At 53.4% G+C, this 26,085-nt stretch overlaps 8 protein-coding genes across 8 annotated transcripts; 4 read left to right on the forward strand and 4 right to left on the reverse strand.

Annotated features, from left to right (window-relative positions):
• Positions 1 to 4,421: 4,421 nt before the first annotated feature.
• Positions 4,422 to 5,860, forward strand: N0V96_005989 (uncharacterized protein; the record flags this gene model as incomplete). Its single annotated transcript, XM_053198563.2, has 2 exons — positions 4,422 to 4,451; positions 4,544 to 5,860. 2 exons carry the CDS (start codon positions 4,422 to 4,424, stop codon positions 5,858 to 5,860), a joined length of 1,347 nt encoding a protein of 448 aa, XP_053043984.2.
• Positions 5,861 to 6,470: 610 nt separating this feature from the next.
• On the reverse strand, positions 6,471 to 7,820 carry PPH1 (Serine/threonine-protein phosphatase PP2A catalytic subunit; the record flags this gene model as incomplete). The annotated part of the gene is made up of 6 exons (XM_053198562.2): positions 6,471 to 6,543; positions 6,601 to 6,673; positions 6,728 to 7,261; positions 7,318 to 7,423; positions 7,477 to 7,518; positions 7,674 to 7,820. 6 exons carry the CDS (start codon positions 7,818 to 7,820, stop codon positions 6,471 to 6,473), a joined length of 975 nt encoding a protein of 324 aa, XP_053043983.2.
• A 1,231-nt stretch (positions 7,821 to 9,051) lies between these two features.
• EXO84 (exocyst complex component exo84) lies at positions 9,052 to 11,277 on the reverse strand (the record flags this gene model as incomplete). The annotated part of the gene is made up of 4 exons (XM_053198561.2): positions 9,052 to 9,400; positions 9,453 to 10,722; positions 10,773 to 10,992; positions 11,065 to 11,277. The coding sequence occupies 4 exons, from the start codon at positions 11,275 to 11,277 to the stop codon at positions 9,052 to 9,054; spliced, it is 2,052 nt and encodes a 683-aa protein (XP_053043982.2).
• Positions 11,278 to 12,013: 736 nt separating this feature from the next.
• Positions 12,014 to 12,807, forward strand: TOM20 (mitochondrial import receptor subunit tom20; the record flags this gene model as incomplete). Its single annotated transcript, XM_053198560.2, has 4 exons — positions 12,014 to 12,074; positions 12,195 to 12,440; positions 12,522 to 12,622; positions 12,691 to 12,807. The coding sequence occupies 4 exons, from the start codon at positions 12,014 to 12,016 to the stop codon at positions 12,805 to 12,807; spliced, it is 525 nt and encodes a 174-aa protein (XP_053043981.1).
• Positions 12,808 to 13,241: 434 nt separating this feature from the next.
• YPO7 (Fe-S oxidoreductase) lies at positions 13,242 to 15,691 on the reverse strand (the record flags this gene model as incomplete). The annotated part of the gene is made up of 2 exons (XM_053198559.2): positions 13,242 to 15,505; positions 15,646 to 15,691. 2 exons carry the CDS (start codon positions 15,689 to 15,691, stop codon positions 13,242 to 13,244), a joined length of 2,310 nt encoding a protein of 769 aa, XP_053043980.2.
• Positions 15,692 to 16,553: 862 nt separating this feature from the next.
• Positions 16,554 to 17,610, reverse strand: SSU1 (Plasma membrane sulfite pump involved in sulfite metabolism; the record flags this gene model as incomplete). The annotated part of the gene is made up of 2 exons (XM_065757545.1): positions 16,554 to 17,125; positions 17,604 to 17,610. The coding sequence occupies 2 exons, from the start codon at positions 17,608 to 17,610 to the stop codon at positions 16,554 to 16,556; spliced, it is 579 nt and encodes a 192-aa protein (XP_065613888.1).
• A 1,168-nt stretch (positions 17,611 to 18,778) lies between these two features.
• Positions 18,779 to 19,538, forward strand: N0V96_005995 (uncharacterized protein; the record flags this gene model as incomplete). Its single annotated transcript, XM_053198557.2, has 3 exons — positions 18,779 to 19,051; positions 19,114 to 19,363; positions 19,414 to 19,538. The coding sequence occupies 3 exons, from the start codon at positions 18,779 to 18,781 to the stop codon at positions 19,536 to 19,538; spliced, it is 648 nt and encodes a 215-aa protein (XP_053043978.2).
• A 774-nt stretch (positions 19,539 to 20,312) lies between these two features.
• On the forward strand, positions 20,313 to 23,470 carry N0V96_005996 (uncharacterized protein; the record flags this gene model as incomplete). Its single annotated transcript, XM_065757546.1, has 8 exons — positions 20,313 to 20,595; positions 20,653 to 20,711; positions 20,827 to 20,847; positions 20,968 to 21,381; positions 21,493 to 22,073; positions 22,133 to 22,405; positions 22,457 to 22,555; positions 22,606 to 23,470. The coding sequence occupies 8 exons, from the start codon at positions 20,313 to 20,315 to the stop codon at positions 23,468 to 23,470; spliced, it is 2,595 nt and encodes an 864-aa protein (XP_065613889.1).
• Positions 23,471 to 26,085: the final 2,615 nt, after the last annotated feature.

Consider the following 26,085-nt stretch of genomic DNA (forward strand, 5'->3'; position numbering starts at 1 on the left):
CACGGTTCACAAGACGGTTGTGGGCGACAGCTCGCATACTGGCTGGTGCAGGACGGCCGAAATCGGCAAAGTGGACAACTGCATCCACCAGAAAACGATCAATTAGGGAACGGGCAACAATCTGCACAACGAGACTCATTATGTTTGCACGGTGACTGGGCGTCGGTGTGGTGCCTTTCTCACCCTCAGGCTTGTGCAGGTACATGTGTCCGCAGAGTCACACTGCAGCAGCGCAGCTGTGGCGCGGCGCAAGATACCGTTTGCTGCTCGCAGACTGCAGCCATGGCCATTACATTGGCATTGCCATTTGAGGTCCAACAAGACGATGACGCGAGCTGTCAAACTGCAAATTTCCATCATCGTCAGCCCAAAAACAGAGCTCCATAAGCTAAGTGAGCATAAACATGGTATCCATTCAGCGAAGAAACATCCACAAACTGCCGAATAGACTCGAGGGGCAACCAAGGCGGTTGACAAAGCGGAGTAATAGGCGAAATTACCACGACCTCGCGCATGTCTCAACCCCCGCGATACTGTGCTCTGATTGGTGAGGTTCACAATGCTTCAGGATTACAACAGGGGTTGCGAATACAGTGGAGAAAGAGCAGCGCAACTCCACGGCTCCCTGACCCAGAAACCGTGTCGGCTACTGGCGATAGCAGCGTTTGCGAAATGAAAGATGGTCCCAGCGCTGCTTCTACCTTGCGTGGCACGGACAAGGCCTAGCCACTTCGTCGGATTGCTCCCAAGGATGAACGCGCCGTTTGGACGATCTACCCAATGACAGCTCGCCTCCATTCCAACCCCATCATATCTCACCTAGGTCGCCAGTCAGCAGCTCTGAGTTCTCGAGGTCGGTGTTCGAGGCTTCGAGGCTTCGAGTGCGAATTGTTCAACACTTGAATCCGATAATATCGCCGATCATTGTCGTGTTTCAAGTCGGACCTTTGGCGGGATTCCGTATCCGTAGACCAAGATTTCGGCCGTTTGTTCACCACGCGGCCAGCCGTTCCCGCTGTCACGGAGAACTCACTCAACCCTAAATCGAAGCACGTGCAATGATCAACAAACAAAAATAGAACTGGCGTGGGATGAGTGAGAAACATCGCAAATCGTCGAGCTTGAGGATCTTCAAATGCTCGTCCCATTTTCACTGCCAATCGCTTGTTGTAATACACGTCAGCCGACCATGGAACAGTTCGGATCCGAGGTCAAATGCTGACTTCGGGTAAGCACGCTGAAAGTCTATATCAACACGTCTCGCGGCTGTTGGGAACAACAGGCTTGGTTGCACGTAAGAATCTCCTTGCCGTCTGTCCTCGGTTATGATGACAGTCTCATCTTCCCTATTGAGTACCAGCGATGCTGTGGATGAGGGGAATCCCTTGCATAGACAATTCCCAGGCTCAGCCAGTCGCATGCGGAGTCTCTGCGCATACTGCCTCAGTCCGGGTTCAATCGGGCGCAACGACTCTAAAGTTCTGCCACAGTTCGGACCGCTCTTTCATGTCTTGAGACAACGGCGCCACGCAGCATGGTTTATCTTGCACGTCGTGGGAAGCAGAAGGATTCGAGCATGCATGTTGCCGCTGAGTCTGAGGCTAAAATGCCCTACCATTGGCTTTGTGTCGGCTTGTCGTCAAAAGCTATCAGCTACTATGCTTCCTACTTCAAAAACGTGGCAACCATTGGCCCCGTCGAACTAAAATACCTATCCACACGTCCAACAAAGATCAACAAAGGAACGTTTCTGACTTGAGACCGTTGCTCCCCACGCTACTGCACATAACGGCGTTCGAGTGACTGGTTACACTGGGTATCCCTTAAGTACTCAGTACACTTTACGACTCCGAGTGTCTTGATTGCCTTGTCTAGGGACGAACTGAAGGAAACGGCTCCGCTGTCAAATTGAGAAACGACGGCCGTCGGCAACTACTCGCGGAGCTGCGTTTGAGAAGCGGCACGCAGCAAATATTCCTTGAGGACTGCTGCGGCCTCGCCGTTATTGCCTTTTATGCGGCGAAACGGTGGTGTCACATCGGTTGGCATACTGCGGCTGACACAGCTACGATTAAATCACAGCAAGTTCATGCTAATAGAATAGACGCATATCTCCCGGTACTACTACCTCGGATTCATCACTGGGGGGCAATTGTTCCTATGCCTTGCAAAAGACATTGCCTGATTGGCCTATAATCCAAGTGAGCTTGGACATTGTTCTTCAATCAGTAGATGATCCTCGACGATCTAAGATCCGATATTCGGGACTGTCAATGACATTGTATTAAGGCACTCCTTTTCCGATTGTCTGGTCGCAGCAGTATAGTAAAGCGGTGTTGTCGCAATGTTAATATGCGTCAAACCCCCTTGGGTGACGGTCGTATTAACCGACACTCTCGGGAGGTTCTCGACGCGGTTTTGCGTTCTCTGGACAAGACGTCTGCTCCAAGTTTTTCGTCATCTCGAAGAAGTTTCCACAGCATTGGAAATTATCTCCGTCCCGTTCAATGTCGATACGAATAATTTGCCTTGGATACCTTCTCACGCAGTGTTGCCATGCCTCATAGTCATGTTGAATTTCAAACGATAATCATCACCTGTGCCAGCTTTGAATCCTGTTCTAAGTCACAACACTCTTCAGCATAATCTCTGATGGTGAGAACTCATTGCGCAATAAGTATTAAGCTTAAGTGTCCGATGCCACACACTACATCGGGGTTTGACGATGGGTTGTGCATCGTTTGGTCTGATCAGCATCAAGAGTCTTGGATGAGAAAGCTTGAGTGTCTGGCTGGTTGACTCGACAAGGTTATACCATCGAGCTATATGTGAGGTTCAATGTCTGTCGAGCCCATGGTCCTTCGGTAGCATCATCTGACGTTTTAAGGAGCCACAGAAACATTTATTTTGACATTGAAACCCGATTCAAGAGCGCCGTGTTGCGGATTGGACACGCCTTAACGAATCACGGGACGCATCTTGATGACACCCATCAACAACAATAAGCTCGGCCATGCCACTTATTTGAACGAGTTAGGGTATGACGACATGGTCGACTAGGAGCCACATTGTTTATAGAATGGATACGGGCGAAGACCAGCCTGAGCATTCGCCGCTAGACTTACTCTTGTTCAATCTTACAGCAAATTACTGTCTAGAAATTCAGGATTCGACATAGCTCATAAGGCGAGACTCACGAGCCGTTGTTTCCGACAATTGAACACATAAAGTAGAAGTCCGGTGAGCACCGGTCCCTCACTTTCAAGGTCCGTGAGCGTGGCTCCCCAGCCATCGACATCGCTCGCTGCGGGACTAACGGCGGCGCACGTCCAAGAGGGATGCGGACCACCGACGTTGACTGTCCCAGGTAGACCGGCAAGGGACCGATGGGAAACATGTTTCTGCACCGCAGCCTTACTGTGCAATGACATGCCCCCTTTCTCTTTCCCCGATCTATAGTTGCCGGCGATGAGATGGGGGCAAACGCCTTCAGCCTTGCTCTGCATTAGTTTGGCTGGGGCTGAGTTGTCTCGCAAGTTTCCGACATGTGCGAACTCTTTCTCTGTTCTCAAGGATCCGAGCCTGCAGAGATCTTACATGTTGCGTGCCGCGTGCCGCTGTAAGCGTGAAGCGGACGCGATGATCTCGAGGGGCAAGGCTCTGCTTCTTAGGCTCGCTATTCGCTTCTCGGGTCGATCCTACGACTTCAGGCACGATTGGCCATAGAAAGGGAATTTGAGAAAGAGACCGACTAATACAATTGAGGACGAGAGTATGGGGTATGAGAGGCAGCATACTGTCATCTCGTTTCTTCACAACGCCATTTTGTCTATGAGACGAACTCCCACCACTCATCACCCTCACCCATTATTCGAGAACACCACAAAAGACCGCACAAACTCATCAGCGAGAGCCAATCCAAACCTTTCTCGCTCTCAGCTCTTCTCAGCTCTTGCCACAGGCTGAAACCCGCATCCGCCTTTACCTTTGCCTCGCCCGTCGCCCTCTTCCCCCCATGTCCGTGCCGAATAGCTCACGTAGACCAACGCACCCTTCGCCGACGCTAAGGAAGAACGCACTCCAAGCTCAGACGAACATGTTTCCGCGCGGCAGACACGATGATAAAGAATTGCTCTTACCCCGGTCTTTTCCAAGAAACTAGCCGTACGCAATGAAGGGAGAGAGAGGATTCTTTCCTCTCTTTTGACTTGCATTCGGGGTGGCTATAACGTTTGGTTGAGATCTCCTCCTTTTCCTAGCACGAGCATGAGCATGAGCACTGGCTGCCAAGCATCCTCGTCTGTCCAGCTCATCGAGCCTCCTCCTCCTCCCTGTTTGTAGCTGTTTTGCAGGTGCTGCTTGGCTCGCCAGCAGCTTCAAGCCTGTGAATAGTTACTACTCCTGACGGGCACTTAGTCAGAATGGCGGCACTCATACCCATTGGGGCACCGGTTCGTCAACCCCCCTATCCCCCCCCCTTCCTGTTCAGTATTGCAAAAGAAGACCCCATGACTGACATCGTGAACTCGTTCCCACTTACCAGCTGCCTTTGTATGGGCCTCCTTACCCCCCACAAGTGGCCGCCCTGGGCCTCATCCCCGACGTGAGGGTAGACGTCCCAATCTGCATCATCCTCATCATCTTCTTCTTCGCCGCCGCCCTCCTCAACGGCGCAATCCTTGTACGCAACTTGGGCCGGGGCCACAAGTTCCTCCCCTCGGGCGTCCTCGTTGGCTTCTGCCTCACCCGCATCATCGCCCTCTCCCTCCGCATCGCCTGGGCCACCCAGCCCTGGAACGTCTCCCTCAACATCGCGGCAGCCGTCTTCGCCGCCGCCGGCGTCGTCCTCCTCTTCGTCCTCAACCTTCTCTTCACCCACCGCCTCCTACGCGGCCTCCACCCGAATATTGGCTGGCTGCCCGCCGTCAACGCCTTCTTCCTCTTCACCTACTTCCTCATCTTCGTCTGCCTCGTCTGCGCCATCACCGCCCTCGTCGTCAGCTTCTACACCCTCGACCCGGTGAGCCTCCACGACTGCCGCGTCGTCCAGCTCTTCACCTCCACCACGTTAGCCCTCATCGCCTTCCTCCCCATCCCCATCCTCCTCTTCGCCGCCTTCTACCCGGGCCTCCGCCGCCCTGAACCCTTCGGCTACGGCTCCCTCACCACCAAAATCATCCTTGTCCTCACCGCCGCGACCCTCATGACCATCGGCGCCGCCTACCGCTGCGCCGTAAACTACGCCGTCCGCCCCGTCCTCTTCCCCGGCTGGTGGCACCACAAAGCCTGCTACTACATCTTCAACTACGACCTCGAGCTCGTCGTCATCTTCCTCTACGCCCTCTTCCGCTTCGACCTCCGCTTCCACGTCCCCGATGGTGCCTGCAAGCCTGGCCACTACGCAAAGGGCCAGCACGCCTACAAACGCGTCAGCACCCTCACCGTCCGCGAGAGGTTCCGCGGCGGCCGCCGCCACGGAGGCCACGGCGTCATTACCTCCTTCTCCAGACGCACCACGACGGCGGCGCGAGGACGAGCCTCGTCTCGCACAGAGTACTTCACCCCGAGCGGCTACCTCGCCACCGACTACACCCGGAGCAGCTACCTGACGGGATCCGGAGACAGTCGAAGCGGCTATTTTGGCGGGACGCGTTCGACGGTGAGCAGTCGGTCCGAGGAGATCAGCAACGAGATCAACGTGGGTATAGGTGGCCTAGGCATTGGGGGAAGAAGGAGAGAGATCTTCCGTGAGCGTGTAGTCGTCGAGAAGAAAGTCAGAAGGGGTCGACCAACCAGGAGGAAGACGAGCGAGGAGAGGAGACGAAGTCATGAACGTCGACGCAGGCGGCATCGGAGGTGAGGAAGGATCACCGGGACCAGGGTACAACGTTACGTCCGGTATATGATACAGGAAAGATAATGTATGATGATAACGATGCATATTTGGGAGGTTCCGGTAAAGACCTATAGGCGCAAGGTGATCATATGTTCGTGTACTGAAATAAAATAGTAGCTTGGAAGCTCACCTTCAAGGCATTAGCCCGGAACTTTGTCGTATCCATGCATGACAAATCAGGGTGCAAAACGGAAATTTTAACATCAGCTTGTCATTAACATCGACACCTTCTTTGTTGCCGGCGGTCTATGATGAGTATCTAACGTGATGACAGAGGAAAGCGTCCAGGATACACCAGGAACCTTAATGCTAAGGAACTCTCGCGCTCCTAATTGAGCGTCCTGGGGCCATTCTGTTTCTCTCTCGCTCTATATCATATTGCTCAACGCAGGATCTCTCTTTCTTGGGAGTACATTGGTTCTCTTGGCTTTTGTTGTTGTAATCTTACAAGATTAGACGCCCCTAAAACACCAATGCAAGTTGAGCATGCACGCCCCCATCTCTTCGAATTCCGTCCATGGGTAACATCCAGATCGATCTGAATGAGGGACGGTAAGGGTATCGGATAGGTTGATCAGAGGAAGTAGTCGGGTGTGCGTCTCGAGACCATCGGCTCGCCAGCTCTGGGGCAAGGATCGAATTGCAGGCTGCGCATAGTTAGTATACACTTGTCAACAGTACATTGGTGAGAAGGGTATGCTTACAAAGTGTACTTGAGATGTTCGTCGATTTCCATGATCGCCGCCTGGTTACCGCATCTGTAACAGTAGTTGGGTGCTGGCTCGGTTAGTCATGATTCTCCAGCCCATCGCATCAAGGAGCTCCGCTTACCAGAGAAAATCGTCACGACATTTCTGTCTTGAGACCAATTGTAGCCCTCCATCACCAGTTGATGAGCACGCGCAATAAGCGTCAGACCGTTGTTGTGGTTGAAAGCCTCGGAGATGTCCTGACCGAACGTATAACCGGCACCACGGGGTGATATCCCCCAGCCGCAGCGGTCATCAGGGTCGGACCAGAGGAGGTCGCACATGGGGCCCTCGTGGGGGACTTCCTGGATTCTGTCGAGAGCTCTGATATTGTCCAGGGTGTCGATACTAGGAGACAGACCACCGTGCAAACAGAAGATCTGGTTGTCGATGAGGGCGGTAAGGGGGAGGTAGTCGAAGAGGTCGGTGAAGTACTTCCAGACGTTGGCGTTGCCGTATTTCCTGAGGCACTCGTCGTAGAAGCCGTAGACTTGGGTAATCTGGCGGGACTCGTGGTTGCCACGCAGGATGGTGATGCGCTGAGGGTATCGGATCTTGAGGGCGACGAGGAGAGTCACGGTCTCGACGGAGTAGTAACCACGGTCGACGTAGTCACCTAGCAGGGTAAGCGTCTATCCAAGAGAGTGCGAGCAGATGATTTGGTCAGCATACCCATGAAGAGGTAGTTGGTGTCGGGGTTCGGACCGCCAATCTTGAACAACTCCATAAGATCGTGAAATTGGCCGTGGATATCACCGCACACTGTCACCGGGCATTTCTGAATGAGGGGGGTCAGCTTGAATCGCCTACCCTGCGATCGGGGATACATACGACGGGCTGCACATTGGATTCGTCCTGCAAGACTTCTCGCGCCTATTGATGGACGTTAGCGAGGCATCCCTAAGGGGTCACGCGAGAGGGGTGATTCGAGATGAGGGGAGGGGGGAGGCCGAACGGCGAACCGCAGCTATGACGCCGTGGGAAACGCGCATCACGACCTTTAGTATCGCTGGAGATGAAAGACTTACCTTCTCGCAGAGTCTCTGGACATCGGCCTCGACGAGTTGCTTGCAGCTCATGAGGCTCTCGATCCAACCATCTAAAGTAGGGATCGTGGTGGGCTCGAGGTTCTGGGTGGAAGGCAGATCGGCGGGGACACGGCCGACGTCCTCCATGTTCGTATCCATGCTGAAAGTCGTCTAATCGATTGAAATGATTGGGATGTTGATAGATGGCTCGATCGCACGAAGGCAGGGTCGTGAGGAGCGAAGGAGACAGCGTCGTCGGGGTCGTCGAGTTAGGCTGAGGATGACGTTGTTTTCAGCAGCCGGTCGCGGTATTCAGATTGGCACAGCACCTCAATCGTAGCGTGGGGCTGGCGGCGAATCGTCACAGGCGGTCAGAGCTTCGTCTGAGGCCAGATAAGGAGGACGCGATCGAGTGTTTTGGGCGAGGGAGAGAAACACAACGTTGAAAGTGTTCGCGCAGGGTGGGGTTGGAAGGGATTATGTTCTCTGGATGCTGTGATGAGAACGGGGAGAGACGTCGACGTTGGGCACTGGGGATTTTTGCGATGTGGAAGGTGGTGCTCTAGTGCTGGGTGCAGGTGCGGCGGGCGTGGTGTGGTGCTTGCTGGTTGCAGCAAGACCAGCAGACTGGGGCAGGAGGGGAATTGAGTGATACACCACCACACTGGATGGGACTTTCCTGAGCCCCCAGGCAAGAAACACACCCGAACCATGAGGCAGGAGACAAATGCCTCTCATTGGGTGACACCTCCTGGCCTAGACTCGCTTAATCCGATACACTGCACTAACGTAAGCCTCGCCACTTCTGCGTCTACTCCTTTGATGCATCAACCTCGACATGAAGGTAAAGTCCAATAGGTAGGTATGTACCTAGGTAATACGGATACCTGGGCAGTCAAAGTAAAGCATCTCAATCTTAATATCTTAATGAGACGGTAGACACACCGAGCATCATGTCATCGATCGATCTCACGAAACTCTGATTTCTCTGATTGCCTTTGTCACACTGGTTGCTTCCCGTTATTCCCATCAGCGAGTTTCGAAAGCGAATTTCGATATAGGTCTCTTGTCCTATGGCTACTCATCTCCCTATTTAGGTAACAAACGTCGTCGCAAGTAAACAGGCCAGGGGCCAAACAAGCCTCAAGTGGCCCAAAATACCTGTGCACATGCCAGTGGCCACGGCACTTCCGTCATTTCGTCTTCAATGTCTCGGTATCATTTACTTGACCGCGGACCAAACACAACCCGCAATCTTCAGCCCGTCCATTCATTGTCCATTACCATTACAATTGCCATTACTCGAGGCCCGTCAACACCGTCTCTAGCATGCCTATTGTAGACGTCGCAAGGTCTCGGTACGCTCACTCGTTACCAACTACGATAGCCCGAGACCAACGGGGCTGGTGACGCCCGATGAGTGCTCCAAATCACGTCCAACAAGTGTGCGGAAATCGAGCTGCACCTCGTTCAGCATCTTTGCGTGCTCATGGGCGCGCTCCATGCATTCGTTCCAGACCTTTCCGCCGCGCTCTGTTCCACTCAGCTGTCGCGCGAGGATGCCGTTGAACGTCTCCACCTCTTCCTTGGCCCATTTGACGCAGGCGCTCATCATCGGCGGAGGAAAGCAAGAGTGAAAGCAGCTCACGGTGTTGCGGATCAGAGAGAAGTAAACAAAGGAGAGCTCCCAAATGTACAAGTGCAAATCACCCTGGAAGATGCATTGCCTGAAAGGGGGTTAGCCAAATTCAAAACGACACGTAGCATCGCCAATCTCACCTCGATCGCTTTGTGATAATATCATGTCTGGCGACCAGATATGCCTCGCGAGCCCGGTCTTCGTAGCCAAGCCTGGCCAGCCAACTAATGTTACGCTTGTTCTTGGTAGGCGCCGTGTGTGTCGTCTCGAGCTCGCGAATGATCATGCCCGCTAGCTTGGCACATCGTTCTTCGACCTTGAAGCTGATGAAGTCCTGCGCCACCGCGTTGTTCTTCAGGCCTCGAGCGAGATTCTTCAGCTTCTCCACGCGGTCAACTGCTGGCTCAAAGCTCTGTAAGGCGATGTCAATGTCGAGTTCGTCCATCTGGCTTTCGACCCATCGCAGATTCTGCTGCTTTCCGTCCACGTCGATGAGCATGTCCTTGATGTCGGACAATGTTTCCAGAAGCTCAGTCTTCTGCAGCAGACCGGGATCACGGGACGCAAAGTAGTTGATCGTCTCCTTGGCCTTATTGTTGGCCTCCAGTTCTGACTGTCGCTCTTTGCGTAACTCTTCCACTGCTTTGCGGATGTTGAGAAGCAGACTGTTCTTCTCCGTATCCTCTGGCTTTTCAGTTCGGTAGATGACAGATTCCTGGCCGACACCTCTGACCATGACAGCATCTGCCAATTTGTTTCTCGTCGTCGAGCCATCGCCGGGCCCGGCCATATCAACAACCTCAATATCAAGCAGTGGCCAGCAACGATCCGCGACCAGCTTTACCAGGGGACCTTGAGCTTCGCGAGGCGGGACATCGGCCTTTCTCTTTTTGCGAGATGCAATAAGCAAATGATCGCTTAGTAGGAATATCTGCATCGCTCGTCGAGACTTGTAGGTAGCGTTATCAAGCTCAATCCAGGCTCCAGCATTCTGGATGACATGGCGCCGAGCAGAATTGGGCAGGAACTTTTGGGAACCCTCAACATTCTTGTACAGTGCCTGCATTTGCGAGTTCCAAAGGGCGCTTCGGTCTGCGACCGAGCTTCGCTTGTCCCTCTTGCTCAAGCCTGTCGACAGTTCGCCTCCAAGGCTTGAAGACTCATTGTTCCCGTTGTTTGAGGCCTGGCGAAGCGCTGTTGTATTCACCTTGAGGTCCGTCATCAGGTTCTTCAACGCTCGCATCTCGCCCTTGAGCTTCTCGGCCTCCTTGCTAATCTTGATAAACTGGGTCCGGTTCTGCATGACATTCTGCTGCAAGTCTGCATTGGCCCGGCCCTTGAGATTGCGTAGGTTATCCTCGAATTCTCGGATCTGGTCTTCGTCCGCTTCGCTGAGCAATGTCGCAACATCTAGAACTGCGTTAGTTACATGCTATGGAGCAAAGAGGTCCATTGCTCACATTGGTCTGGGACCAATCCGGGATCTCGCAATGCCTTTATATCGACAATTGGTGCTGGTGCTGTGCCTCCACGGCTGGGAGGGGGCTGTGCTGCTCTTCGCTGGCGGGACTCGTACTTGTCGAGGGATGGCATGGACGGTACTGGCGGGTTATTCACGTCGAAGTCGTTCGGCAGGGTGTTAAACCGCGTCGAGTATCGTCGCTTGACCAAGTCCGAGGTCTATAGATTCTCCCGTCAGCCCCCAATACCCTCAACTTGATTCTCCATTCAGCCCTTGCTGAGGATGCTTACCTTTCCACCTCCAGCTTGTGGTGGCGGGCGAAGCCGAGGCTGAACCGGCGGAGGGCCTGCATCTGCCATCGGCCTTGAGCCGGGAGGCCGTACGGGGCCAGAGCCATCTTGTAGGATGGGCTCTGAGATCTGGCGAGGTGCACTAATCTGCGGGCGGCCCTTTCTCTTTCCACTTCGGAGTGAGATCTTGCTGCGCTCCCGATCTTCCGACATGGCGGGCGGTTGGAGCTGGTGTTACGTGCTAAAGGGCACGTATCTAGTAGCAATTATTGCGCATAAAGAGGCAAGTGTATGTGGGTAGGAAGAACGAGGACAAAGCCCCTTTGGTGAAGTCGCAGATCAGGTCGGATTGATGTTGTTTCATGCACCGTCTGTCGTCCGCGGATTGGGAAGCTGCCGTGCTGTAGTGGCCATTGAGAGGACAAGACCCCTGCACAGTTGGACATCAAAATGGACGTGGAGTCCCAAGTGGTTGTGGCACGCAGCACTTATCCCTCTACGTAATCTGAAAGGCGGGCACCTAACATCGTCCTCCAGTGGACAGTAGTGGCCTCTTGGTAGGTGCTGCAGCAGTGCACCTACCTAAGTAAGCTGTCGATTCAGTACGTACCTATCTGATCAGTGTGTCTGGTCTGTGCTCTCAGAGACCCACTCCAGCGGCTGCTTGGCAAGAGAACGCGACCTGGGAACCATGGCGCAGAGGCTAAAAAAATTGGTAGAGGAAGCTCCATCAATGCCCGGTAGAGCTTCTTTCCTTCGATATTTACTCCGTCAACGAATCCTCGCCCGTTGTCTGCCCCCGGTCATTCAACCATCTCCCAACTCACAAAGCGCAACATTGTGAACCTGAGCACAAACCCCGTCAGCTCCCATCGTCGCCATCAGCTCCAACTGCTGTAGACCGGAAGCCAAACCTCCCGTCCGCTTTTCCCCAAGTTCCAGAAAAAATATGTCCCAGACTTCCACGATAGTGACGGCATCAGTCGCCGCCGCCGTTACCGGCTTGGTTGGTGAGTCTGCCTCGACACCTCCACGCACCTCGATATCACTGTTTTCCCTTTGCCAATTCCCTAATGGGATCGAGGAACCAGTTTAATTGGAGCCGCGTTTGCTAATGTTGGTCATTAAAGCGTACGCCGCCTTCTTCGACTACCAGCGACGCAACAAGGCCGAGTTCCGGAGAGAACTGCGCCGAAACGAGCGCAGACAGCACAAGGCCGAGAAGGAGTCGGCCCAGCAGGAGACTGTCCGACAAAGGGAAGCCATCAAAGAGGCCGTCGATGAGGCCAAGGAGGAGGGCTTCCCTACCGACGTCGAGCAGAAGGAAGCATACTTCCTCCAGCAGGTTTCCGAGGGAGAGACCCTCTCCGCCGACCGTTAGTCTTACCCCAACGCGAGAAGAATTACCCGAGGTCAGGCGAGATGGTCCAGCTTGCTAACAAGTGTTGATGTTACAGCCACGCGCGCCGTTGAAGCCGCGCTTGCGTTCTACAAGGGCCTCAAGGTCTACCCTACGCCTGGTGACCTGATCGGCATCTACGACAAGACCGTTCCCAAGGTAAGAGACCTCTTTGGATCCCCGGAAAATTGCTACAGTATTTGATCTGGAACTGACCTTATATCTAGCCCGTCCTTGACGTTCTCGCCGAGATGATCGCCTACGACTCCTCTCTCAACATTGGCCAGTACCAGGGTGGCATCAACGCTGACCTCGGCGGCATGCCCACCGTCGGCCTGGACTAAAAGAGCCTCGCTCGAACGATGTAGCTCTCACCATAACGAGTTCCCCTCCACTCTCTCACACCCCCCGAAACCTGGACACACACATTCCGGCGCGCGCTCGCCTCCAAAAAATCCGCAGTCACTCCACCAATGGCGTGATGCTGCAAATCCACCATCCCATACGTAATCCCCCGGCATTCTGCGAGAAGAGGAAGGAGGAATTACGACTTTTCACTGTACAATACCTGGCCGGCTGGGGCTGTTTTGATAGAAGGTTTTGTAAGAGGAAAGAAACCAAGTGTATATTGACGATCCTGGCAGGGACAAATAGGCAAGAAGATGAAGAAGATCCACGAAATCTCACAATTTCATAATGCATGTGTATCTGGTTTTTTGAGAACATGCAGCTAGCGCCTATTTGATTTTCCGTTTGAATTACTCCTCTGCCGAATAACCTAGACCTCGATTTTCCTGCCCTTCCTATCGACTCTGTCATCTCTGGGGTCGAAACCGCCTTTGCCCCAGGTGGCCCATTCAGGCGTCGCCTCGCCCATGTAATCCTCAGGCTTCCAGTCTCCGTCGGCGCCCCGCTCCTCCAGCAGCTCAAAGAAGCGCTGGTAGTCGATGCGGGGGTGCCACTTGCCATCTTTGTAGAACCGATCGCTTGCGAGCAAGACGCAACAGCTGTGGGCGTGCTCCGCGGCGATGCCGTACTTGAGCCCCTTTTCGTTGAGCCTCTTCTCCAGCGCCGTAACGAACTCTTGGACTTCCCAGTAAAAGGGGACGTTGGACATGCTCAGGCCGGCGTTGGACGCCGTCGAGGTGCCGCAGTAGGTGACGCCCTTGATCTCGACGAAGCAAGGGAGGCCCTTCTCCACGAGCTGCGCGTAACCCTCGACCTCATCGTCGACGTTGAAGCCCTTGACCAGGGTCAGGCGGAAGACGGTGCGGTGCTTGAAGCGCTTCTCCCTGAGGATGTCCAGACACCGCTGGAAGCGCTCCCAGAAGTCCCGGTGCAGGGGGCGGTCGATCTTTCGAAGGGACTCCTTGTTGGACGCGTCGATGGAGACGTACAGCTGCGTCACGGCCTTGAGGGCGGCGAGCTGGTCCGGATGCTGGGCGTTGCAGACTAAGAAGGAGGAGATGCGCTCGGCGTGGAGCATGCCGAGGAACTCGTTGATGTAGGGGTAGAAGATGGGCTCGCCGACGAGGGAGAGGGCGCAGTGCCGTATGCGCATGGCCTCGGCGAAGCGCTCGGCGCGGACGCCGGGAACGCCGCGCAGCATCTTGATCTTGTTGTAGTGGTTCGCTTTGACGCCGTCAAAGATGAGCTCGGGTGGGTCGACGACCCAGCGCCAGGTCGTGCCGACGGGGTTGGTGCCGTGGCGCCAGCAAAAGACGCACTTGTTTGAGCACGACAGCGACGGGGTGGTCTCCATGCACTGGTGGGAGTTGATGCCGTAGAAGGAGTACTTGTAGCAGGAGCCGCGGCCGCGGAGGGCGGATTTCGTCCAGCGGCAGATCTTGACGCCAGAGTGCGAGCCGACGATGGAGTAGCCCTGCTTCGTGAGCGAGGCGTACGTAGGCGAGTTCTTAGGCACCATCTCCTTGGCGGCGTTGAGCGGGGTCTTCTTCGCGACCGTCTTGCCGTATGTCGTGAAATCCACGGCGATGGGCGCCGCTGCCCCAGCCGTTGCTGATTTAGCTGCGCGGCCGTTTGTGGCTGCGTCGGGGTTGGAGCTCTTCATGATGCGCCCCAAGTCTTCGACGTCATCAATGTTCTTACGGCTCTTGAGCTTCTCGGGCTTCGTCTCAGAGTCCTCAATCAACACCTCGTCGTCGTCCTCGGCCGCAGACTCGTCATCGCTTTCCTCAGGGGCACCGCTTCCCGGGAGCCCTTCTCCTAGGCTGCCAGTTTTGGCCAGCATGTCGAGAACGTCAACGACACCCTCTGACCACTCGGACAGGCGCTCAGTGTAGTCTCTCTTCGTATCGCCCATTCCGACGGGGAAGGCTCTCTTCCGGCCCGTCAGCTTCGCCATCCACTTGTCGACCTGCTTGGCCTGGAAACAGAACCCATCCTCTTCTGTCGGCCAGCCCTCCCTATCACCGAATCCAAAGACAGAGTATCCGAGCAGCGAGGACAGCGGTGCGGTGTCGATACGGAAGTCATGGTGAGTCTCCTGAAGGTGCTCCAAGAAGGTGTCGTTGATGGTGTCAATGTTGTAGCTTGGTAGTAGGAACAGGTAAAAGAGGTCCGCCGGGTCCTCTTCCGACTTGGGCGGGGTGATGAAGTAGTCGTCAAAGTCGACCTCGGCAAGGTCCAGCACCTCGGGAGTCGCGAACGTACAGTCGGTCTCCGCAGCTACCTTTTGCAGCTCCTTTTCCAGACCCTCTGCGTACTCCTTTGCGATCTTGGGTGTGTTTGCGGTGATGCTCGAAAAGAAGACCAGAGGCCTGACCTTGCGGACCAGAGCCTCTCCCTTTGCTTCGTTAGATGAAGTCCTCTTGACGATTCCGCCTTTTATCCTTTTGGGTCCGTTCGACTTTGGCACTTTCGACTCGACAGCAGGGCTCGGCGGGCTTGGTTTAACATCCTTCCTCTCCTCCACGGGCTTCGTCTCGGGCTTCTCTCTGTTGTAGGCCTTGGGCAGGGCCTTCAATTCGCTCTTCTCCTCGGTAGAATGAAGATAGAATCGTAGAATTAAAAGTCCAAAAGCTGTGAATAAGATCACAGGTATGCGAACTTGCTGCCAAACATCGTGGACGTCTACGCGCAACAAAAAAAAAAAATACAGAATGAGTGGCTGAACAAGAAACAGTGATAGCGGGAGGCACCAAGTGCAAGGGTCTACTCACTGTTCAACATGGACTTGAAGCCTACGGGCTCAAGAGTGGAAGCCATTGGTGCTGCGACGGAGCGCGGTGCTCGAAGACGAGCTATGCGCGGATTGTTTCGTCACTCTTTTGAGGAACGCGCCGTGAGATTGTGATTTCTTCCAAGTTGCGTATGAGCAGTGGCGGGGTGTGCGAAATGGGCTTGGACCAGTGGGTGCGAGCGCAATTGCAATAATTATTTCAAGTGTCAAACTTTCCCAGTGGCTGACCTGGGTGCTTAGCGGTGCCCCGCCAAAGAATTTTAGGCCTGGCCCTGCACCTCATCGACCCCGCCATTAGCGTCTTTGGGGCTCCCCAGTTGCTGACCATTGGCAATGAATGGCACCTCAGCCAGTGGAGGGCATCTCGAGGCTCTTCTTTTGTGAGAACGCCATGACTAAGACAGGAGCCCGCCTGTCGAAGGAAGCCGTTTACAGGTCCAGTTGAAGTTAAATTCTCTAGTTGATTTGGGCTTAGAACTCATACTGAAATCTACGGATTGCGTATTATACACCTTGTCACCTTTCAACGTTCCCGGGTACACATGCCTATATGATTGAAGGGAGATGTAGCACCGGATTAGTCATTAATAAATCCTGGTGAAATGACTGCACGGGAGTCTAGCTATTTTACGAGAAATAGACCTAGGTTCATGCCCATGGTGGCAGCCATTTGCTGAACATCGGACTCCGTCGCTGTTGCTTTTGGCCTTTTATATCGATCCAAACTATCAAACCCTCCGGTCCGATCCAGCTTGCGCTTGCTTGTCTCGAATATCCTTCAGACACGGCGCAAAGAAAATTTCACCAGAAATGGCCTGGTGAAGTGTTCTCATTGCAACCAGCAGCCAGAGCAAGCATACGGAGAGGGAGAAGACCTGTCGGGAGAAGTCAGCAAAACTTATCGACAAGAATGAGATGGAGACAAACCATGGTCATGACCCTGAAAAAGGGGCTGTCCAAGTCTTGGGCCAGCATGCCGGTGCATGTCGCCAACACGCCCAGCGGGAACGTAAACCCCCACCAACCCATGTTGAAAGGGATTCTCTCCATCGTAGCAAGGCTAATGAGAGCAAACGACAGCCAGACGAGCGCGAAGCCCCACATGACGAGTGCCAGGAAGAGCCCGACAAAGTAGAGAATCTCCCCGCCGTGCACCGCACCCGGAGCCGCCACGGTCAGAGCCGCAGTCTGGGGAAAGAGCTTCAGGGACACTTTTCCGAGCTGCTGGATGCCGAAGCCGCCCTGGCCCAGGGGGCCGATGGGCAGGAAGACGGAGACGATGGCCTCTTTGGGCGGGAGGCTGTGGATCGTCAGGCGGTGGAAGTACAGCGCGAGGACCATGCCCGAGAAGCAGATGCCGATGCCCCAGAGCACGTAGGACGCGATCAGGGTTGTGAAGGCGTGAGATGGGTTTGAGAGGGCTTCGGCGACGATGCCGCCGGTTGAAGATGCGACTACGACTGGGACAATTGGGAGGAGACTTGCGGCTGTTACTGTTTGAAGTCCCGGGCGGTGTTGATGGATCCTTCAAATATGGTTGGTCAGTCTCGAATTCTGAATGTTGTGTGGTGAGATCACTTACATGACAAAGGGCACCGAGATGCAGGTTGCCATTGACAGAGCGGCATCAAGCCACCAAAATGCCCATGCCCAATTCACCACCCACTGGCCCCAAGCAGGTGCGCATACAAATACCATCATGTTGATAATGGCTAGTCACAGAGATTAGTATATCTGGTAGTGTGGGGAGAACTTCGCGACTAACTCGCAAGCCCCATAGGGAAACAGCCAAGAAACATAGACTGGGCAGGGTGTACAACCATGGCCTTCCAGATCTCGGGGTACAATGCGTACCGTAGCACTGTGATGACGGTGAATACGGTAAACAGGGCGATGTTGAGTACGAAAAAGGCAACGGCAAGACCATGTGAGATCCACGTTTCATTGTAAGGCAGGTTGTGAAGGAGAACTGAGACTATCCCAGTTCCCATTGTGACCGCAAACCATCTGCACTAAGTTAGACACATTTTAGTTGATCGTTGACTCTCAAAACTTTGCTTACGAAGGTGTGAAGTTCCTGACAATCCTCCTCCAACCTATGTTTTCCTTATTACAAGGCGAACATGAGGTCGGGACATCTTGACAAGAACTTTGTGGCGCTCCCGACTGAATTGTCGAGGTTGCGCTAACAGTTGCCATAGCTTAGAAACTCAGAAGAGCGCCTAAGAGACCAAGTTACTTCAGCGAAATTCTGTTCGTGAATCTGCCTATCGGTAGCTGAACAACCCTATCGCGGAATTTGTTTTGCTACAGAAAATGTGACAAGACAATTGATGAGCTTTCACGCACGCAAAGATGAAGAAGGAATTTCACAACGGCGAGTTTCCCTATGACTCTGCCTCTCTTACCTAAAGCCATTTCCTAGCGCGAGTAATCTAGACGAACCCATTCCAGTAACTAGCCCCACACCGGATCCGCTCAGCTGACTCTGAGGCGGTGCGGCTATCGGCCAACGCCGGCAGCGATCCACCCATTCAACTGGGAAGACGAGAATTTCATGTTGTCAAGAATTCATTTTGATATCCAAAATCTGCATGAAAATCCTTTGACTAGATATAGCTCCGCGAAACTCTAACAAGACCCATCTCGTCTGGTGTTTGGCCATCTGACCGCCAAAAGCATCGGGGCTCACCGTCGCCTATCAGCGGCTTTGCCGGGATCCCTCGACTTTGGCAAAGTAGGTTATCTTGTCCAACCAGAAGCGCCTATTTTTGGAGACCAGTCCACCAGACGTCGAATTGGTCGCCGACTAATTGTCCGCTACGCTCTGGCAACGTGGACAGATTACCCTGTCTCAAAGACAAAAGTCAGGACCGGCGAGACGACCCACCGGCCGAAGTCGGATCATCCAGTAGTTCCGTCAGTCCCGCACGTTTCCATCAGGTAATGCCAGTCAGGCCCGGTCACCGGGTAGATTCGTATCACCGACCAGCAAAAAGAGTCCAGCCCCCCGCACGACACATTCCCAACAGAACCATCCCAAGCAACATCGTCTCCAAGCACCACCAGCAACACCAGCAACACCACCAACTTGATAGCATTCCATAGCAGCCATGGCCGTCGATATCCTGACCAAGATCACCTCCGCCTTCGGGCATAACCTCAAGACCGATGTCAATCGGTTCGACGAGCTCGTGTTGGGATTGAAGGAGGCGCTTGGCCCGTCGTCGGGACTTGATTCGGCAGACGTCGATGTCAACGAGTTGATGAAGTTGATGGAAGAGTATAACACAACGGAAAGCGAATGGATACAATTCGCATTCGCCGAGAAGAGCATGGGATACACACGCAACCTCGTTGACGAAGGCAACGGCAAAAGTAACCTGGTGAGTCGACTCGAAGCCATGACTTCGTGGCATCAGATAGTATTATGGCTAACGCCGCACAGCTTGTGCTTGTCTGGTCGCCAGGGAAGGGAAGCCCTATCCACGATCACGGCAATGCGCATTGCCTGATGAAGATTCTGAAAGGCGATCTCACTGAGATTCGCTACGCCTTCCCAGAAGGCAACGAAGAACAACCCATGCAAATCATCTCTGAAAGAACACACAAGGAGAACGCGGTGGCATACATGGCAGACGAACTTGGCGTCCACCGAGTCTGCAATAAGGGCAGCGACTTCGCTGTCTCCCTTCACCGTAGGAATTACCTCGCCGTCTCTGCCGTAACACGACTGACCACTTCGTAGTCTACACCCCTCCCAACGTCGCCAAGGGTGGTTGCAACATCTTCAATGAGAAGACTAGCAAGAGGAGCCATGTAGCCAAGTGCGGCTACTACTCGGCGTACGGCCGCCGACTGCCGAAGCAGTAAATGGTGATGGTGTCGATGTTTCTTTTTGGTCCTGGGCGTTTGCGTATTTTGCTTCGATGACGATCCGAGCTTGGATTTGTCCTGTTGGATATATAACTGAGGGATGCCGAGAGCCGCAGAGCGCTTGTCGGTAGACTGATGAATGATGATAGTATGAATGCTCTATCCACCGTATATGGTGGATAGACACCGTCGGCGAGCTCAACCTGCCGCGTTTCCGTATGTTTTTTGGGTACCAGAAGATAGCAAATTCATCAGACAGTTACCTGAGACAAGAGAACATGAATGAAGTGAGGTTGTGAAGGTGTAAGAGCCGCAGAGTCGTCGTCGTTGGCCAGAGACCACCCAAACGGACCCGGAGGCAGGTCACGTGAAATGTCGTGATTTTGCAACTCACGATGATTGGCTTGTGTGGGTCTTCTCCACGATGGCGTGCTTGCACGAGGTGACCAGATGGAAAGCGACTCAGCCACAAACTTGGATCTTCCCAGCCACAGCACTAGCCTCACGGCTTTCGTGCTGGTGCAAGAGAATCCCTGTGTCGATCCCATCACTCCCGGTACGCGAGAGACGCGTCAATCGCGTCTTGTCCGATTTGTGAGAGGTCCCAGTTGTCCTACCCAGTTTCGGCACGCCAGATCTGGAATCGTTCGGTACCAACCTATCAGTTGCCGTAAGCTGACAACTTTCCCCAATCCGCTTGTTTGTTTCACGAATTAGTATCCTTCCGGCGCCAGAATACGGCGCCAGAGCCCGGGGGCTCGGACGTTGAGGATGCCACCCAAAAAGCGCAGCATCGCTGTCATCGACCTTGTTAGTAGCGATGGTGAAGACGGATCTGCCCAACGACCCAGCAAAAGGCCGGCTGGCCATCGCTTGGGTCCCAGTCCAGCCAGTGGCAGGATTTATGGAACTACCCCATCAAGCTCTCAGCCCCGTTTGAGCTCAGGTGCTCTTGCTCCTCGCTCGTCGACTCAGTCTGCCGACTATGATGACGACCTCGTCGATTTGACCCAAGCCCCGGATGGCCCACCAAGGGAACTTTATGGGTATCTCGGTACGGCCTTTGGATGTTTCGTAGGGTGTTGTTCCGTATGCTGATCTGAGATATTAGACAACAAGATTGTCGGCGTTCGCTACTACAATGGATATGCCTCAGCAGGCGAGGTGGTCGTATGTATGAGGGAACCCAGTAATCAGGTACTGAATCATGACTATCACAAGCCCAAAGAACCATCTACCAATTTGAGCTCCTCTTCTTGCCGTTAGATGTCTGACATGACCATAGTATGATCGCAATGCCATCCGAGTGTGTAACGTCATGGGCGCCCAGATTGGTCATCTTCCACGCAAAGTGGTTGAGAAGCTAGCACCATACGTCGTACGTACATTGATCTAGCATTCCAATTCTTATTAAGGCCTGTGCTAGGATCGGGATGAGATCTCGATAGAAGCCATTCTCACAGGAGAGAAGGGCATGTTTGACTGCCCTGTTCGTCTACAGCTCTATGGGTCGAGCAACCCAGTCGACCGCTCGGCGTTGGAGGACAAGCTAAAGAAGGACAAACTGCTCAAGGCTAGGGAACTTAAGCAGACGAGAGCCGAGGCAGAAGCGCAGAGAAAGATGCTGGGCATCAAGGGCAGCCAGTCCACAGTTGGTTTGAACCCTGCTGAGCCAGAGGTGTCTCTGGAGGACCTGGCACAAGCCAGTCAGGCAATTTCAAGCCGTCCACGCGGTGACGCCGTCAAGTCGCTGGTAATGGACGAGGACTTCTTGTCCAAAATGCCGATGGCAGAGCAGCCCGACGTTCTAGAGTCGACACTGCTGCCATACCAATTACAGGTGAGCCATTTCAAGCTTTATGCATATGGTCTACAGGCTCCAACCCCCCCTAATTTCCTACGTGTCGGGATTTTTTAGGGCTATGGTGCACTTTGGCTGATCGTGATACAGGGTCTGGCGTGGATGACGTCGAAAGAGAGCCCCCAGATGCCTCCTAAGGGCTCCCAGGAGAGTATCCAACTGTGGAAATGGCATTCGAATGGCCGTAACTTGTACCACAATATGGCCACGAACTTCGTGGTACAGAGCGCACCAAAGCTCCTTTCGGGTGGTATACTAGCAGATGACATGGGTCTTGGCAAGACTTTACAGGTCATCAGCTTGATCTTGACTGGAGGGGCCGGTCCGACGCTCATCGTTGCTCCGTTGAGCGTCATGAGTAACTGGGATCAACAGATCCGCAGGCATGTCAAAAAGGAGCATCTGCCCAAGATCTTTACCTATCATGGAAATAACAAGGCCACCAAGAACGAGTTGGCCAAGTACCAGGTTGTCATCACCAGCTACAACAAGCTCGCTCAGGAGGGAGGCCAGGAAAAGGCCATCATACCTTCACCACCCCTCATTGCCACGAATTGGACTCGTGTTGTACTTGACGAAGGTCACACGATTCGAAACGCAAAGACCAAGGCTGCCATAGCTTGTCGAAAGCTCAACGCTAAGTCCAGGTGGGTCCTCACCGGAACTCCAATGTAAGTGTCCCGAGTATGGATTTCATCAGACTGAGCATACCCAGACTTACTGTCACTAGCATCAATAATATCAAGGACTTCCAATCCTTGCTTCAGTTCCTTGGCATCAATGGAGGCGTCGAGCAACCTGCCATTTTCACCAGCGTAATCACACGGCCTCTTACGCAAGGGAACGAGACGGCAGAGGCTCTCCTGCAGCTGTTGATGCGAGATCTCTGCCTACGACGCAAGAAAGACATGAAGTTCGTTGACTTGAAGCTTCCACCCAAGACAGAATATGTCCACCGCATTGCCTTCAGGCCAGACGAGAAAAGCAAGTATGAGGCATTGCTGTAAGTCGCCTGCGTTGCCCATTGAGGTACCAAGCTCATGTGTCAACATAGGTCCGAAGCACAAATTGCCCTTGAGAAATACCAAAACAACACTGGCGGGAAGGGCCAGTTTCAAAGCGTACTGGAACGCCTCCTCCGCCTGCGCCAGGTGTGAGTATTGCCCGCCGTTGATGAATTGGCTCTAGCTAATGTTCCCTAAGGTGCAATCACTGGACGCTCTGCCGCAAAAGGATCTCCGATCTGCTTGAGGCCCTCGAGGGCCAATCTGTTATTGTTCTCAATTCGGAAAATACCAAGATCCTCCAAGAGGCGCTTCGTCTTTTTATCGAAACCCAGGAAGACTGTGCGGTTTGCCTCGATACTCTGAGCGGCCCTGTCATCACGCATTGCAAGCATGTCTTCTGTCGCGGCTGTATCTCAAAGGTTATTCAGACACAGGGCAAGTGTCCCATGTGTCGTAACAAGCTCGACGAAGACGCGCTACTCGAGCCTGCCCCGGAGGGCGGCGAAGAGGAAGACGAGAACTTTGACGCCGACGCGAAGAGTTCCAAGACCGAGGCACTCCTCAAGATTCTAAAGGCTACAACCAAAAATCCCGACTCCAAGGTCATCATCTTCTCACAATGGACTTCGTTCTTGACTATCATTCAGAACCAACTCATCGAGGCCGGCTACAAGTTCACCCGCATCGACGGCTCCATGACGGCGCCGAAACGAGACGCCGCTATTCATGCCCTGGACAACGATCCGGAGACGCGCGTGATGCTCGCGAGTTTGGCCGTCTGCAGCGTCGGCCTCAATCTCGTGTCGGCGGATACGGTGATTCTCGCAGACAGCTGGTGGGCGCCGGCCATTGAGGACCAGGCGGTGGATCGTGTGCACCGCCTGGGTCAGAAGAGACCTACAACTGTGTGGCGTCTTGTCATGGAAGGTACTGTTGAGGAGCGCGTGCTGGATATCCAGCTGGAGAAGCGGACGCTGGTCGGCAAGGCGTTCCAGGAGAAGAACAAGGGAAAGAAGACTCAAGAGACCCGCATGGCAGATCTGAAGAAGCTGCTTGGTTGAAGAGCGTTGAAGGAGGTCGCGGTGCAAACGTAGTCAGAGATCTGGCTCATCTAAAAGTTCGATGTGCGGCAAGGCATTGCTAGAGCAACATCATGTATCCATATTTGTATTTCTCATTCAGAGCCAAAGGGGGCTTTAGACATTATTCGAGGTGATTCAACCTCACGTGTACCTGTATTACCGCGGAACATACGGAGCAGTCCCTCCATCAACTTTAGAACCACAGGAAAAGAGATTGTCAAGTTAGTAAACTGTAACTCCGGCGCTTTCACAGCGGATTGCCCACCCAAGGATATCGCGAGGCCTTAGACAACTATCGAACTTCCTTCCTCCGTGCGTTAGTCGTAGCCCATACAACGTTGCTCGCTAGTCAGAATTCGCAGACGACTCTCAATACGAAATAGACCATAATCGCTGCTCCACCCATCTGAACTAAAAAAGAGTTATGTACTTGGCACGCTTTGGCCGGAAGGTTCAGCCCAAGTCTCGTCCTGTCTGATCCCAATCTCTAGGGTGTCTCGCCGACGGGATACTCCAAACTGTCGGGACCCGGGACCGCCGCAGAGTGATCTGTGTACATATGATATGAGGATGTCAATTTACTACGGAGTACAGGGTATTCGTACAGCTCATTATGCGTGACAATGGGGGGCAGGTCCGAAAACTTTAAGATCCTTCTTGGCACCTTGCCCACTTGACATACTTCTCAAAATACCCGTACATATCAAGGTAACGCGGAGTAGCGGTGGGCCGCAAGCTGGCCCATGGCCTAATTTCAAGTACCCTTTTGAGTTGCGACTTACTCGTTCTCAGTTTCGAGTCATGAATGTTAACGGATTTCTCTAAACGAAAGCTTAAGCTGGTAGGTTCTACGGATAAATATTGCTACATCGGGAGTGAGGGGAAAGAACGCAGAATACGAAGGAGCCAAGACACCGAGCTTGGGATTGCGAGAGAGGTCTAGGGATTACGAGCTATTTGCATAACTTGAGGTGGATGTAATTCAAGGTATATAAGTCATCGACCCGTCCCATCCACAGAGAACGCGTCCGCAGCAACAGTCAGCAGCTCCTAGCCCTCCTTTCACCTCAACTTAGCAACTTCAACTGAGAATATAAGATACTACACTCCTTCGGCTCAGAATATTTCTCTTTGAAAATCCAAACACACCTTTCTTTCAGACCAAAACCTCAACAAGGACAACAAAAAAAAATGAAGTTCACCGTCCTCCTCACAGTGGCCTCGTCTCTGGCCATCACCCATGCCAAGACCTGCCAATGGACCCGAAAATCATGCAGTCCCAACGGCGGCCAAATCTCGATGCAAGCCTGGATCGACCACTCCCGCGAACTCTGCACGCGGATCGGCGGTTCCCCTCAAGGCATCTTCAGCGATCAGGTCGTCTGTGATGCTCCGGGGAACTTTGTGCCGAGACGTCTGTCGGCGAGGTTTGACGGCAAGAGCTACCAGTGTTGTATTTCTTGCCCCGGTGATCAGAGGGGAAGCTGTTAAAGAGTGAGAGTGGTTGAGAGGCTTTCAAACTTGGATCGAAGGTAGATTTTGATTCGGTCAAAGGGCTGTAATTTTTCGCTTACATAGCATAGCGGTTTCTGAGGGGTTCAACCAAATTCAAACATTCTATATGAAGAGTCACCAGAGCACAGCTTTGCATAAGATTTGGGCTTCGATTTGGGCTTCGATATGCCTGCTTAGATAAAGTATAGGAGGAAATGGGCATTCCAAAGCAGCTTTCTGCTATGTCTAGTCTGTCGATAACGTGCCCTATTGAAGGTATGTTGGAAAACGTACCAATGCTATCTTTCACTTTGTCTCGGTGACGCCAAAGCCACCATCGTGGCGCGCAATCGCAATTCCTATCGAAACAATGAGGGTGCTCAACTAGCTGATCCGAACTGTAGTAATGGCTATCAGGCATTCTGCTGCGCGGGATTCGTTGCTTCGTGCAGCACCAACGCGGGCAACCTCGTGCTCTGCGGTCAGAACGGCGACGGGGTCATCAAGCGCGATGTTATCACAGGAGGTAATCTTATTGATGTGATACGGATGAATATGTCATTTCGAAACTGTGGCTGAACGTCCGCATGGGTTAAATTGTGCTTTTACGAAGGGCGATTATTCCTGACCCTCATTTCTCATCATATATTCTGCATTGAGTAAACACAGGCCAGAACTCTGATGAAAGATCACCAATTCGGTGGGATGTGATAGTTACGCCACCGTGTCGTTGCAGACTCTCGGAAGGTCTCAATAGAGCCCTCCACCCCTTGCGGTCCTATATGCCAGACACCATCGTCAACTAGCCCACGACAATGATCCAGAAGGCGTTCCAGGCGTTGAGGGAGGTTCTGGTCGCCGCCAAATGGCTTGTATCCATGCTGGAAGAGCTTGGCCACGCTGCCTACCTCGACGAAAGACCCGTCGCTCTTGCGTGCGCCAGCTACACCCTCCTCGTCCCCAACGTAACCTTGTAAGCTTAACGGTAGCAACAGCCTGAACCCCTATCCGGTATTGTAGTAGGAGTCCCTTGAGACGGACTAACTGTAGACACCGGCAGATACTCGCGATAGATTTGAGTGGTTTGGAAATGGGCTGAG

The sequence above is a fragment of the Colletotrichum fioriniae genome, assembly GCF_027942845.1.
Source record: "Colletotrichum fioriniae strain IMI 355084 chromosome Unknown scaffold_6, whole genome shotgun sequence".
NCBI classification, from domain to species: domain Eukaryota; kingdom Fungi; phylum Ascomycota; class Sordariomycetes; order Glomerellales; family Glomerellaceae; genus Colletotrichum; species Colletotrichum fioriniae.